Source organism: Condylostylus longicornis, unplaced genomic scaffold (assembly GCF_029603195.1).
Source record: "Condylostylus longicornis isolate FDR11 unplaced genomic scaffold, ASM2960319v2 ptg000039l, whole genome shotgun sequence".
NCBI classification, from domain to species: domain Eukaryota; kingdom Metazoa; phylum Arthropoda; class Insecta; order Diptera; family Dolichopodidae; genus Condylostylus; species Condylostylus longicornis.
The window spans coordinates 1,287,687-1,299,752 of record NW_026578008.1 but is presented as its reverse complement, the minus strand read 5'-3'; the positions used below and the strand labels follow the sequence as shown (position 1 = coordinate 1,299,752).

Below are 12,066 nucleotides of genomic sequence, written 5' to 3'. Positions count from 1 at the left end.
TCATTCAATTATTCTTTTGTATATAGAAATGCCCATTTATGTATGTTGAAATCATTATGTATGTATGTATGTAAATGTTGATGGTAATAAATTTAATTCTTATTAAAAATATTGGAATTAATTTATAGAATTTTAAATAATTCCAATAAAAATTTATTAAATTTTGCTTTTGTTCCCTAAATTTGGGTATAAAGGCGAGATTATAGTGTTGAGTTGTTAAAAGTAATTTTCATTTTTACACACATTACAGATTTTTTATTTATAAAATTAATTTTTAAACTTGTTAAAATAAATAAATAAAATTCAGAGTTCTTTGAACTCACTATATTGTTTGTAATATCAATTTGGTTTGTGTTATTTCTTAAGCACGATTAATATAAAAATTATGAGCAAATAAAAAAAAAAATTTAAAATAAATATTTAAAATTAAAGTAATTGCAAAGACAGTGAAATCATTCTAAATGGAACCAGTTGTAATAAATAATTTGATTTGAATATATTCAAAATTTGGTAATTAAAAGAAATTTAAATATTTTGACAAAAACGTTGAAGGTCTATTGCTGGCATGGTGTCACTTTTGCTATAATCATCTCCACGAAAATTCGACTGGCATTTTTTCAACCTTAAGCCATTCTTTTGTAATTGTTTCCCATGAATTGGTTTTGCTGGCTTTTATGTTAAGAATGCACAAAAAATAACATAAAGGCCCACAAATATATGGGTCATGCCTGTACATTCACATAATATTCTTTAAATTTCAGGGACTGGAGTTTATACTAATATTTCTAATGTACGTGAAGATATTATATAGTTTGTACTTAATTTGTTCAAAAATAATAAAGCATTACAAACCTATTCCAGGTGACATAATAATTTTTTAAAAACAAAATATAATATATAACAAATTTAAATTTTGATTTTATATATTAATACATACATAAATAATTAAAAAACGATAAAATAGATATATAAATTTTATTGTTTTTATCTTTTAATTATTATTCACAATGAGTAAATATTTAAGTTGTTCACAATAAGTTTTATTATTATGTAGAAATATTTAAAATATTTAAATGTCATTATGAATGTTAAAATTTTTTAATTATTAAATTTTAAATGGTTAGTAAAATAACTAGATTATAATATATGAATTGTATTAGAATAACACTGACGCAATACTTAATATCGTAAAATTGAATTAAAAACACAAATGATGAGTCGTAACCCAAAAATCATGCATTTTCATCTGTTTTTTGTTGAGTTGTTTGGGTACATTTTACGATAATATTTGTAAATTTTACGATATCGCTTTAATTGAACACTCTAATTCAAATTGAGCAAAAGTAAAAAAAAAAAAAATTAAGATCCTTTAAGACATTGCAAGTGATTCAAATTTTTTGAGAAGTTTAGATTCATTTCGGCGTTGTCGTATAAGATCCCATTATTATTATACATTTTAAAATATAACTGTTTCCCCTTTTCTATGCGCAATAATGTAAAATTTTAATATATAGAAAGGCAGGCAGTTTATTTTCCTATAGAACGATCATATTACAAATATTGTTTTTCAACTACTGAGATTTTTAGGAAGTTGAATTGCCAAAAGGGTTGCAAATAGGGCAATTGGAGCAAAATCGTAATTTTTTAAAAATGTTATTACAAGAATTGTAATTTATTAAAAATGTATTGGCATGTATTTTAATATCGTAAAAATTTTGGTTAAGTAATATCGTAAAAATTTTGGTTAATATTTTTAACATGTGACAGTCTTATTCTACAGGTGTGATATAAATATAGATTTTGTTATACGAATAATTTGTTGTTATCATAAAATTATATATACAAGTTTATTTGTATATCATTCCTGTCTGTCTATTCTTATTAGAATAGTTAATTTGATGATTAAGAATAAAAATTAAATTTTCATTTTTTTTTTATTATTAAAGAATTTTAATTAATAAAATCTTTTAATTTTTGAATGCTTGTTCGGTGTCATTTGTTTTATGTGTAAATTTTTTTTTTTTCGTCTTGCAATCCGTATATATCCGTATAATAGTTATGTTATATTGTATAGGTATTTAAATTTGTTATGAGAAATTTATTTAAATCATATGATTGAATATTCTATAAAGCTAAAAATTTGTATAACATGATTGAGAATAGAATATAGGAGATAGAAAATGTGAGGGTGTATGAAATTAAATTTAAAACAAGAAAATAAAAAGGAGAAAACAGTTTTTATGTATTAATTTTTTTTTTAAATAAAAAGTCGAACCAGCGGATTTAAATTTGATTATGTGCGCATAATTATAGGTAAAATATTTTTGTATATATATAAAATAATTATTTTGTATAAGTAGTTGTTAATTATAGTAATAAATTAAGTATTTATAGAATTATTTAAGTTTTACGATTGTTAATGAAAGTTAAAACCTTATCATAATTTGATAATCGGGCATGTTATACTCGAAACGAGAAATATTTAACACGTCATAAATTAAAATTGTTGAATTTTTAATAATTTTTTATTTAAAACAGAAGTCAATCAAGTAATTTAAAAAAAAAAAAAAATAATTTGTGTAAATTAAAAAATTTTATTTTTGTTGTTAGTGAGTTTACTCTATAATGATTAATAAAATCAATTCTAAGCGTCTGTTAAATATTAGAAAAAAACAAAAATTTTTGAACTATTCGATAAGTACTTGTGTATTACTTGTACACAATAAATTTCCCCCTTCCAAAAAACCCAAGGAGCATGAAAATTTAAATGACTATATCACAGTAGCTAATAATTTACAACAAACGTTAATTGATAATTCATGGACCAGGAGCTAGAGTCTATTAAAATAAATTTATGTATAAATTACATTTTAAATATTTTTGATCTACAGGCACAGAAATAACATTTTCATAAAATAGTGTTGCAAATCTCAATAAAAGAAAGCAAAATAAAAGCAAATAATACAGACTTAGGCGGCTGTTCTCCAATCCAAATGTCATTTCGAGTGATATTGAAATAGCAGTCGTCTTATTCTAACATACTTATAGTCACAAATAATGTCATATTGTTAAAACATTTCATATATTTCGGCTTGAATTCACTTTTGAGAATAGAAAAATTTTTACTTTACATAAAAATTCACCATACGTAATATGACAATCAAATCATCTAACTGTGTATAGGAATAAAATGATATAAATCATAAGGCATCCAAAAGAGCATTTTTGTCTAATTTTAAGTGATTGCCTAAATAAACCCAAGAATTTTAATTAGGGCTATATAAATTCAAATAAATACAGAAAAGCGATTCATATGAAGCCAATTTTAAAATTAAAAATAGGTTTAATTGGGGCCATTCATTACTGTATATACAATACGAAATTTATTCAAGGAGACATGTACATAAAAGGGAACATATAAATATCTAAGTCAGAAGAATGCTTTTTATATTAAGTATCTCAATTTTATGCCAAAATATGCAAGTTTAACTTCTTAGTTTTTTAGATTTTCAAATCATATTTAAAAAAAAAAAAAAATTTAAATGATTCATGATTTAGTTACGAGTATTTCGATACTATGATAAAATGAAAAATCTATACAATTCAAGAAAGAGCATTTTACTAAGAAATAGAGAGAAACTCTAATTTGGAAGGTGACTAAATATGTGACATATAACACAATGTTCTATTCTTTTTATTTTAGTAAATAATTTTAAGTCATTCAAAATTTCATTGGAAAATACCAACATCCGGTTAATTTATTTTTACGATATAAATATTAGTATATAAATGAAATTCGAATTTATTTTCCTTCATTAATATATATACAAGGTTTGAGTACGCGTTTACATGCTAAATTTTACCATAATATTATAAAAAAAAAATTTTTTACATGTTAAACATTTAATTTTTGAAATTCCAAATAATTGAACTTGACACAATGGTTCAATATCACTGCAATTAATATCACTACATTTCATACTACAAAAATTATTATGAAAAATCTGCGCTATTTTGGCAGTGTTGTTGAAATTTTACACCATTTTGGAAACAAAATGTAACTTTAATCTAATTATTATTTTAAAATAAAAATCCCAATTCCAATTAGTTTTTAACTAAAATGGATAAAAATTTTGTATTTCATATATATACGAGTACTTATTTATTGTGTTCTAATTTTTATATTTTATCCAATATAGTTGCGATCATTAAGCAAGAATATAAAAAAAAAAAATAAAATATTTTTTATAATGTTTACTATTAATTATTTTTTACAAATTTGTTCTTAATTAAATAAAATGAACATATATGGGATTTTATAGATTTAATTTCGATTACTTATACATAAAAAAAAAACACATATTATTATTAAATCCTTTCAAAAAATTTAAATTATATACAGAAAATACAAATTAAATTGATTAAATATAATTAGAATGAACTTCAATAAATAAGAAAAAAATTTTCGTTTCTCAATAATAATTATTATAAATGCAAGTATAAAGAGTATATTGTTATATTATACTTGTGTATACTAATTTAGTATAACAATAATAATTGATATTCCTATTATTTAACAAACATAATTAATACAATATGAAAACCATAATTGAAAATTTTAATTTATTTTTATATATTTTAATAATTAATTTATTAATTAGTAATTTAGATTACATAAAAGTGCATAATATGTTGCATGTAGTAAAGTGACTGCTATTTTAATTGGGTTTTAACCTAAAACAAAAAACATATGTTTGTTTTCCAAAAATTTGACATATTTGAAATGAATTTTTTAACATGTTCCAAAAGAAAATATTAATTAGGGTGTGTATTGCTCATTCTCACATTTTTTTATTAAAATATTTATTTAAGAAAATTATAAAATTTCGAAATAAATTTTGTGAGAAAACGTGTAATATGTGATTTTTTTTTTTTTTGTGGTGATTTCGAAGAGTTTGTAAATCGAACGCTAGGTTTTGCAATGAAAATTTTGGTAAGACAAACTAACCTATGAATGCAAATATTAATGATACTCTCTTATTTTTCATATGGAAATGTTAAAATCGTCATCTGCCGGAATAAATGTGCGTAACTATAATCTTAGAGAGAATAACTTAAATTGTGTTATTATACAAAGGGCTCTCACGGCACATTATTGTTATTTTTATATTATTATTGAGCCTAGAGTTTTCAATAGTTCAACTAATTTTATTAGATCTAACAGATGTTTTACTTCTTTTTTTCGTAATTCTAAATCTTGGTTATTTGGATTTGATTACTCACAAATTGTGTCTTTAACTAATGTCATTCAGTAATGCGTTTGACTCTTTATATATTGTGATGTTTTTAATTTTTTATTCTTTATTTTATTTCTGATTTTATGAATTTTTTGTGATTTCACAAAACATTACATAGAATTTTTAAATCCTTTGTTAAAACTTACGGAAATAAATGAAATTACAAATCTAAATCTATTTCTCTCAGTCATAATATAGGGAACTTTACCCTCTACATATAGGCAGGAGTGTATGTAGTCAGAAGTTGTCAATACATAAATTGTTGTATGTTTTGTGTCTTATAAATTCAAATAGATAAATGCTTATTAATGGAGCGCTCTAAATATTTTTATATAATTTTTATCTTGAATTTAGTGCAGTTTAAATGTACAATATAAAATTATAGAAAAATGTTTGTATTACACTTAATTATTTAGGCAGTGTTTTGCTGGTATAGTGGGTAAATATTAATTTTGTATGAAAATTGAATATTTGAGGGAATTTTGAATGCAAAAATGGAAATTCCTCCCTCATAAAATTTCGTTTTTTTAAGAAAATCTTAAATATTCAGTTCAGTTACATAATAGTGTAGTGTAAGAAAACTATACATATAAGAGAGCGACAAATTAATCAAATAATTCGATGTTCTACTCGAATTTTCGAACACTCGAACTAAACACACAAACTAAATATCTTTGAAAAATATTTCCATTGATTTATGGTTTGATTTTTTTTTTTCATTAATTTTCATTGTTTCATTTTAATTCTAGTTCTTCGGATTAATTAAAATTTAAAAAAAAAAAAAACAAACACACACAAAAAATTTAAAATAAAAGCACCGGAATAAAAACAAATTTTGAAATTCCATAAGAACTTTTAAGAATTTGACTCTCAGCTAAGATTAACTAGAACACTTAAAAATATCACTAGCTGCTATCAACATTAAAGCTGTTATTTGGGTTGGCTTTTATTAGCTTATAAGGTGTTTTAACTATTTTTTTGTTGTTGATTGTTGAAAAATTTTTATTGATGAAAAATTATTCAATAGTGATAACGTGACAGAAACTATATGTGGATATTTATAAATGATTGATTAATGTACAGGGTGTTAAGAAATTATATATGCAAAATAGAAAATAATAACAGTTGATATAATAACTCCCAGATTGCTAAAGAATCAAAGTTAAATGTGACCTTGTTAAATATGTGTTCGCGCTAAATGAACTGCAATTTGAATTTTTGCACACAGGTTCGCATCATTAACAATTCATAATTCTCTTCATTAACAAAATATATTGTTCGAATAGGTTAAAAAAATGGGTATATAAATTATTAAAATTGGCCTGAATTCCTTACATCGAATGTAGAACAATTATTATAATTATGTATCTGTCACTTCGAATTCCTTTCATCTAGGTTCAACCGGATGTGAATGGTTATGAAAAAGAATATTAATTGTAAGTCAGTTTTTACATTTTTTTATGCTAGTTTGCGGTTTTAGTTGTTAATCATTACGAAGAAGATTTGTGCTTTTTGTTTTTCAACATCTTATACCACAATTCTTTGGTTGTACTGACCTAACGCAAAAAAAAAACTTAGTAATGAACAAAAATAAATTCTTGTTATATAGAAAATATTTTGTTTTGTGGTTAGTTTTGTGAGTTAATTAAGATGTGTTTGACACTGTAACGGAAAAATCAAAACAAAAACGACAAATTGCATCTGTAAAGTTCCTAAAGATAAAAATTATTTAATATGTTTTTTTTAAATATTATTTGATGTAATAATTTTTAATGTGATTTTATGCTATACTCATCTTCTGTTCTTTACATAATTTACAATAAACCTAACCATAACTACGAATATATTTTTACTTACCACATTGCGTACAATAAGAAAGGTATTGTGGTGGTACCAAGTTTCGCATATCAAATATAAGGAAACGATTTTGGCGAGATTTTGATTCTGTTCGTCTGCTTTATATTAATATTTGTTGAACAGATTTAAAAATGTACAAGTAAAAATGTTTGAGTCAATCTTAAACAGCTGAATTAAACCTTGACAATCTGAACATAAAAACTGTAACAGCTACCCGAACCCATTGTTCAAATTGATCAAATTTCATTTCCAGTCTTAATTCCGACAGAAAAGCAACAGTTTGTAAGGCTTTGGTGATATTTGTTTTATGTTCAATAGTTCCATCAGACAGATAAATTAACGCAGAATTTTACACTCAGCCGATTTTATTATTGGGCGTTAGTAATTAGACCATCATTCAAAGGGCCTCTTTTGCATACGGCAAAAAATATTGCCTCTTTTGCATATTTTTACCCTATATCTTTCGCAATAATAATAAATTTTCTTGAGTTCTTATACCTCAGATGTATTCGTTTGAAGACTCATATTGTGAAAGAGTTATAAGAAAAATTAACTATCATCTTGGAGATTCAAATGATTAGAGTCGATCATGAGCTGTGCACATCAAAAATTTTATTGCCTGTGTTACAAAAAATGTTATAGCCTTGAAAATGGCTTAAAATTTAGGTTTAAAAAAAAAATATTGTTGGTTTTTTCATTATTATTCTCGATTCTACTCTCATAAACCGCATATTTTAACTTAAGGTGTTTAATGGTTTGCGGTATGGTGCCGTATGAAAAACGACTGATGAGAGAAAAAATTCTTATTATGTTTTTCAACATTTTTATTTTAATTAATTCACTTGAAAAAAATTTTTTGTTTACGTTTAGTAATTTTTTTTCGCGTATAAAATGTAAAATTATATTTTAAATATTTTAAATCTAAATTCACATATATATATATATATATATACGTATATATGTATGTACGCGTATATTTTAATAAATTACTAAATAAATAATTTTATATCTTTAAATCTTCTTTTTTTTTCAGAAAAAATCTTAAGTCATATAGAAAAACAAAGATATGATGGATGGTATAATAATCTGGCACATCCCGATTGGGGATCAGTTGGTAAGTTTTACATTTATACATATGTATACTTAAATATATTGACGTCTTTAGTATGATATTCAACATTAAGACTAGTATTGTAGTAAATTACTACAATCAGAAAAAACAAAATATGATTTTCAAATAAATTTCAATTTAATTACTTTTAATAGATAAAAATAATATAAGTGAACTAGTAGGTGTATTTTAAGGTATACCTACTTTGTAGGTGTAACTTATGTTGGTAATTAATAAGTAATTTAATTTTTTTTTGGTGAATAAAATAAAGAAGAGATTAGTAGTTAAAATGTTAATAATTATGTAAGCTAGTTATTTATCGCCTATAAGCAATAAGCATATCCTATATAAGTAAGTTATTAAAAGAAACTAGTGCGTGTCGTTTTCGCATTATTACAGATATGTGCTACAATAAAAACACAATCACATTTATTGTAAATTACACTTGTAGCACTCAAATTCGGAAATATTACGAATTTCATATTATGAATTTAAAAGTAGTACAATTGTATTCCGAAATTCGTAATAGAATAATTATGAATCGTACTCGTAATGAAAACCAAATGTCAAAATTCTACCAATGAAATTTTCAAACGTATAGAAAGCCAGTAATCAAGAGTGGTCGGTTAGTTTTTTTAAGTTTTTGCTTATTTGTTAATTTTTTTTTATGTAAAATAGGAAAATGCAAGTATTCAAATCAAAATTTCTTTAAAGGGCTTTTCTTGAAGGTTTTCTTGAAGGAAAACGAACTCAATTTAATTAAACTTTTTTTTTGATTATCTATTGTTTTTGAAATATGTATTATTTTTTTTTAAATATCTACTATGAAATTTGAAAAATTTAAATGTTGACACTAGTTGACAGCTGTAATAAAATAGCGATTTTGACATTCCGAAAAATAATGTTGTCATTGCGGATTCATAATATTTACGAGTGAGATTTATAATTACTCAAAAGTCTACGTGTGTAGAATTCTACGAGTGAAATTCACAATAACCTTCCTTAATCAAATAACAAGCAAGTTAAGAAGCTTCGTAATTTATTTTAAATAATAGATACGAAATTTTTTAAATTATATTTACAATGGAACTTCCATAACTTGAAATAATTTTAACGGTTTCATCTGGTATATTCATTTGTTTAGGAATGTTTGCTGTTACCTAATTTGTAAATTAGAATTCAGTTGTAATTAGACAATATTAATTCATTTCCTAATTAAATTTCTCTTTAAATTTTTAAATTTTTCAAAGTAGTTGAATTTTACAAGTAATTTCTCACTTTTTCAAACGCTCTTATCACTTAAAAACTACGTGAGAACAAAAATGTGAAACACAGAATAAGAATGACACCGCAAAATGTCAAAAATAAATTTGAAACTGAGAAAATTCGTGTATAAAAGACGCCGTTTAAGGTAATTTTCGAGAACGTCATTAATCAGATAATCGTGCCAGTATCTTTTTTTAACAAATGACAGTCATATGCTTTTAAAGCTATCATTTTTCAAAATTCTTCTTACAAGACAAGATTTAACTACCACAATATTTATTGACTACTTTCACATATAGATTTTTTTTTCAAATAACTTAAAATTTTTACACTCTTATTTATTGTCGTTTCTTTTTTTTATTTTTTAGATAGTCATCTAGTTCGTAAAGCACCACCAGCCTATTCAGATGGAGTATATGCAATTGCTGGTTTAAATCGGCCATCAACAAGACGTTTAAGTCGTTTATTTATGCGTGGTGTTGATGGTTTAGGTTCAAAATATAATCGTACAGCAATGTTAGCATTTTTTGGACAAGTTGTTGCTAATGAAATTGTAATGGCATCAGAATCTGGTTGTCCAATTGAAATGCATCGTATTGAAATTGAAAAATGTGATGAAATGTATGATAAAGAATGCCGGGGTGATCGTTATATACCATTTCATAGAGCAGCATATGATCAAAATACTGGTAAAAGTCCAAATGCACCAAGAGAACAAATAAATCAAATGACAGCATGGATTGATGGTAGTTTTATATATAGTACATCAGAGGCATGGTTAAATGCAATGAGATCATTTCAAAATGGTAGTTTATTAACAGATAAAGATGGTAGAATGCCAGTTAGAAATACAATGCGTGTACCATTATTTAATAATCCAGTACCGCATGTTATGAGAATGTTAAGTCCAGAAAGATTATTTTGTAAGTTTTCAAATTTGTATTTTTTTTTTACATTACTTTAAAGTTTAAACGATATTTTAAGTTTTGAGAGGGTAATTTTAAATATTCCAACATTTAGAATTCCCAAAATTCTTAATTTTCAATATATGTATGTGTTATACGATAGAATTTTTCAAGCTAACCTCATCGGATTTTTCCAAAATAAAATTTTTATATCATGCACTATTTACTTACATTATAGCTAGTTATTCAAATTGAGAAGAAATAAAGTTATTAGGTTGCAGTCAATCTCAAATTGTTCAGTTATCCTATTATATCAACAAGATATGCGAAAGGTTTCCACCTATTCTTCTAGGGATATTTTTGAGTAACTCAATTTATATACATTAATATTATTTTTAACACAATTAGAAATATTTTAAGAGTCCTACCTGACTTTTCTATACTCTATGCCTTTTTCTTCAGTAAGTAGTCTTTTATCTTCCCTTTAATTTGTTACAGCATATTATAACACTAATTTCTAACTCCCTGGTGCATTCAATTAATATGAGTAATTGAAATTTATGTTTATTAATAGCTTTTCTGTTACATATGTGTTTTTCTTAAATAATTCCTGCTTGCATTAACATACATACATACATGCATATGTACATACATACGAAAATGTATGACAACAAGAAAAAGTTCATTCAATAGTCGACGTACAATGTACATACATGCTTATATTATGATATTGTGCATATATTCACAAGAACATTTATATTATACCATAAAATAATGTCAACAACACGTTTACTCAGTTCCGCTATTTTAAATTACATTCAATAATAATAATAATAATAAAAATAATAATAATAATAATAAAAATAATAAATAATAATAATAATTATAGTAAACAAAATTAAATCAATTCACGCTTATTTATTTATTGTATCGCTGCATTCACAATATTACACACTTAGTATATGATTACAATATTCTCAGTCACCGCATATTAATAATTAATAATCATGTATAACAGTATAACGTTATTCTTATTAAATATTCAACTGGCATATTATTGTCATTCTGTCTGATTTTTTTACATAACTATGTACCATTTCTATATACATACATAGATTTCTACGGTATTTACATTGTACTTACCCATGCAAATCAAAAGTTTAATACGGTAGTAAGCTTTTTTAATTAACAACTAAATAATATTAGTAAACAAGAACTATGTATATAAGTAAGTAAATATTAAAATAATGTCTATACAAATTTTATTAAGTAAGAAGAAGACAAAAAAAAAACATAAAGAACAGTTTTTATTTTCTTTATTTGAAGGTTCTACCGAGATTTGAACTCGGATCGCTGGATTCAAAGTCCAGAGTGCTAACCATTACACCATAGAACCATATAACGGTCAAATAGTCAATTATGACCAAAGCTTTTTTCTCTATATGTTTTCTATTTTTTATTTTTTTTATTTTTTTCCCCCGAAATACACGATTTACCAAAAAGTAAAAACTAAAAATATTCATGTAATATGAGTGTTGGTTTGTACAAATGTTTACAAACATATTTATGTATGTGTGTTTGTTTTATGCTCATCATTTTTATAATAGAATAGAATTCAAAATTTACTATA

At 24.1% G+C, this 12,066-nt stretch overlaps 1 protein-coding gene and 1 non-coding gene across 2 annotated transcripts in view; one reads left to right on the top strand and one right to left on the bottom strand.

The window, feature by feature from the left end:
• Nucleotides 1–12,066, top strand: part of LOC129609482 (dual oxidase) — a 79,908-nt gene that overhangs the window by 61,276 nt on the left and 6,566 nt on the right. Inside the window, exons 2-3 of the mRNA XM_055521401.1 lie at nucleotides 8,188–8,268; nucleotides 9,900–10,454. Of these exons, the coding sequence (XP_055377376.1) occupies nucleotides 8,188–8,268; nucleotides 9,900–10,454 (636 nt within the window). The remainder of the gene's footprint in view (nucleotides 1–8,187; nucleotides 8,269–9,899; nucleotides 10,455–12,066) is intronic.
• Nucleotides 11,761–11,832, bottom strand: Trnaq-uug (transfer RNA glutamine (anticodon UUG)). Its single transcript has one exon. It is a non-coding gene; the product is annotated as a tRNA-Gln (tRNA).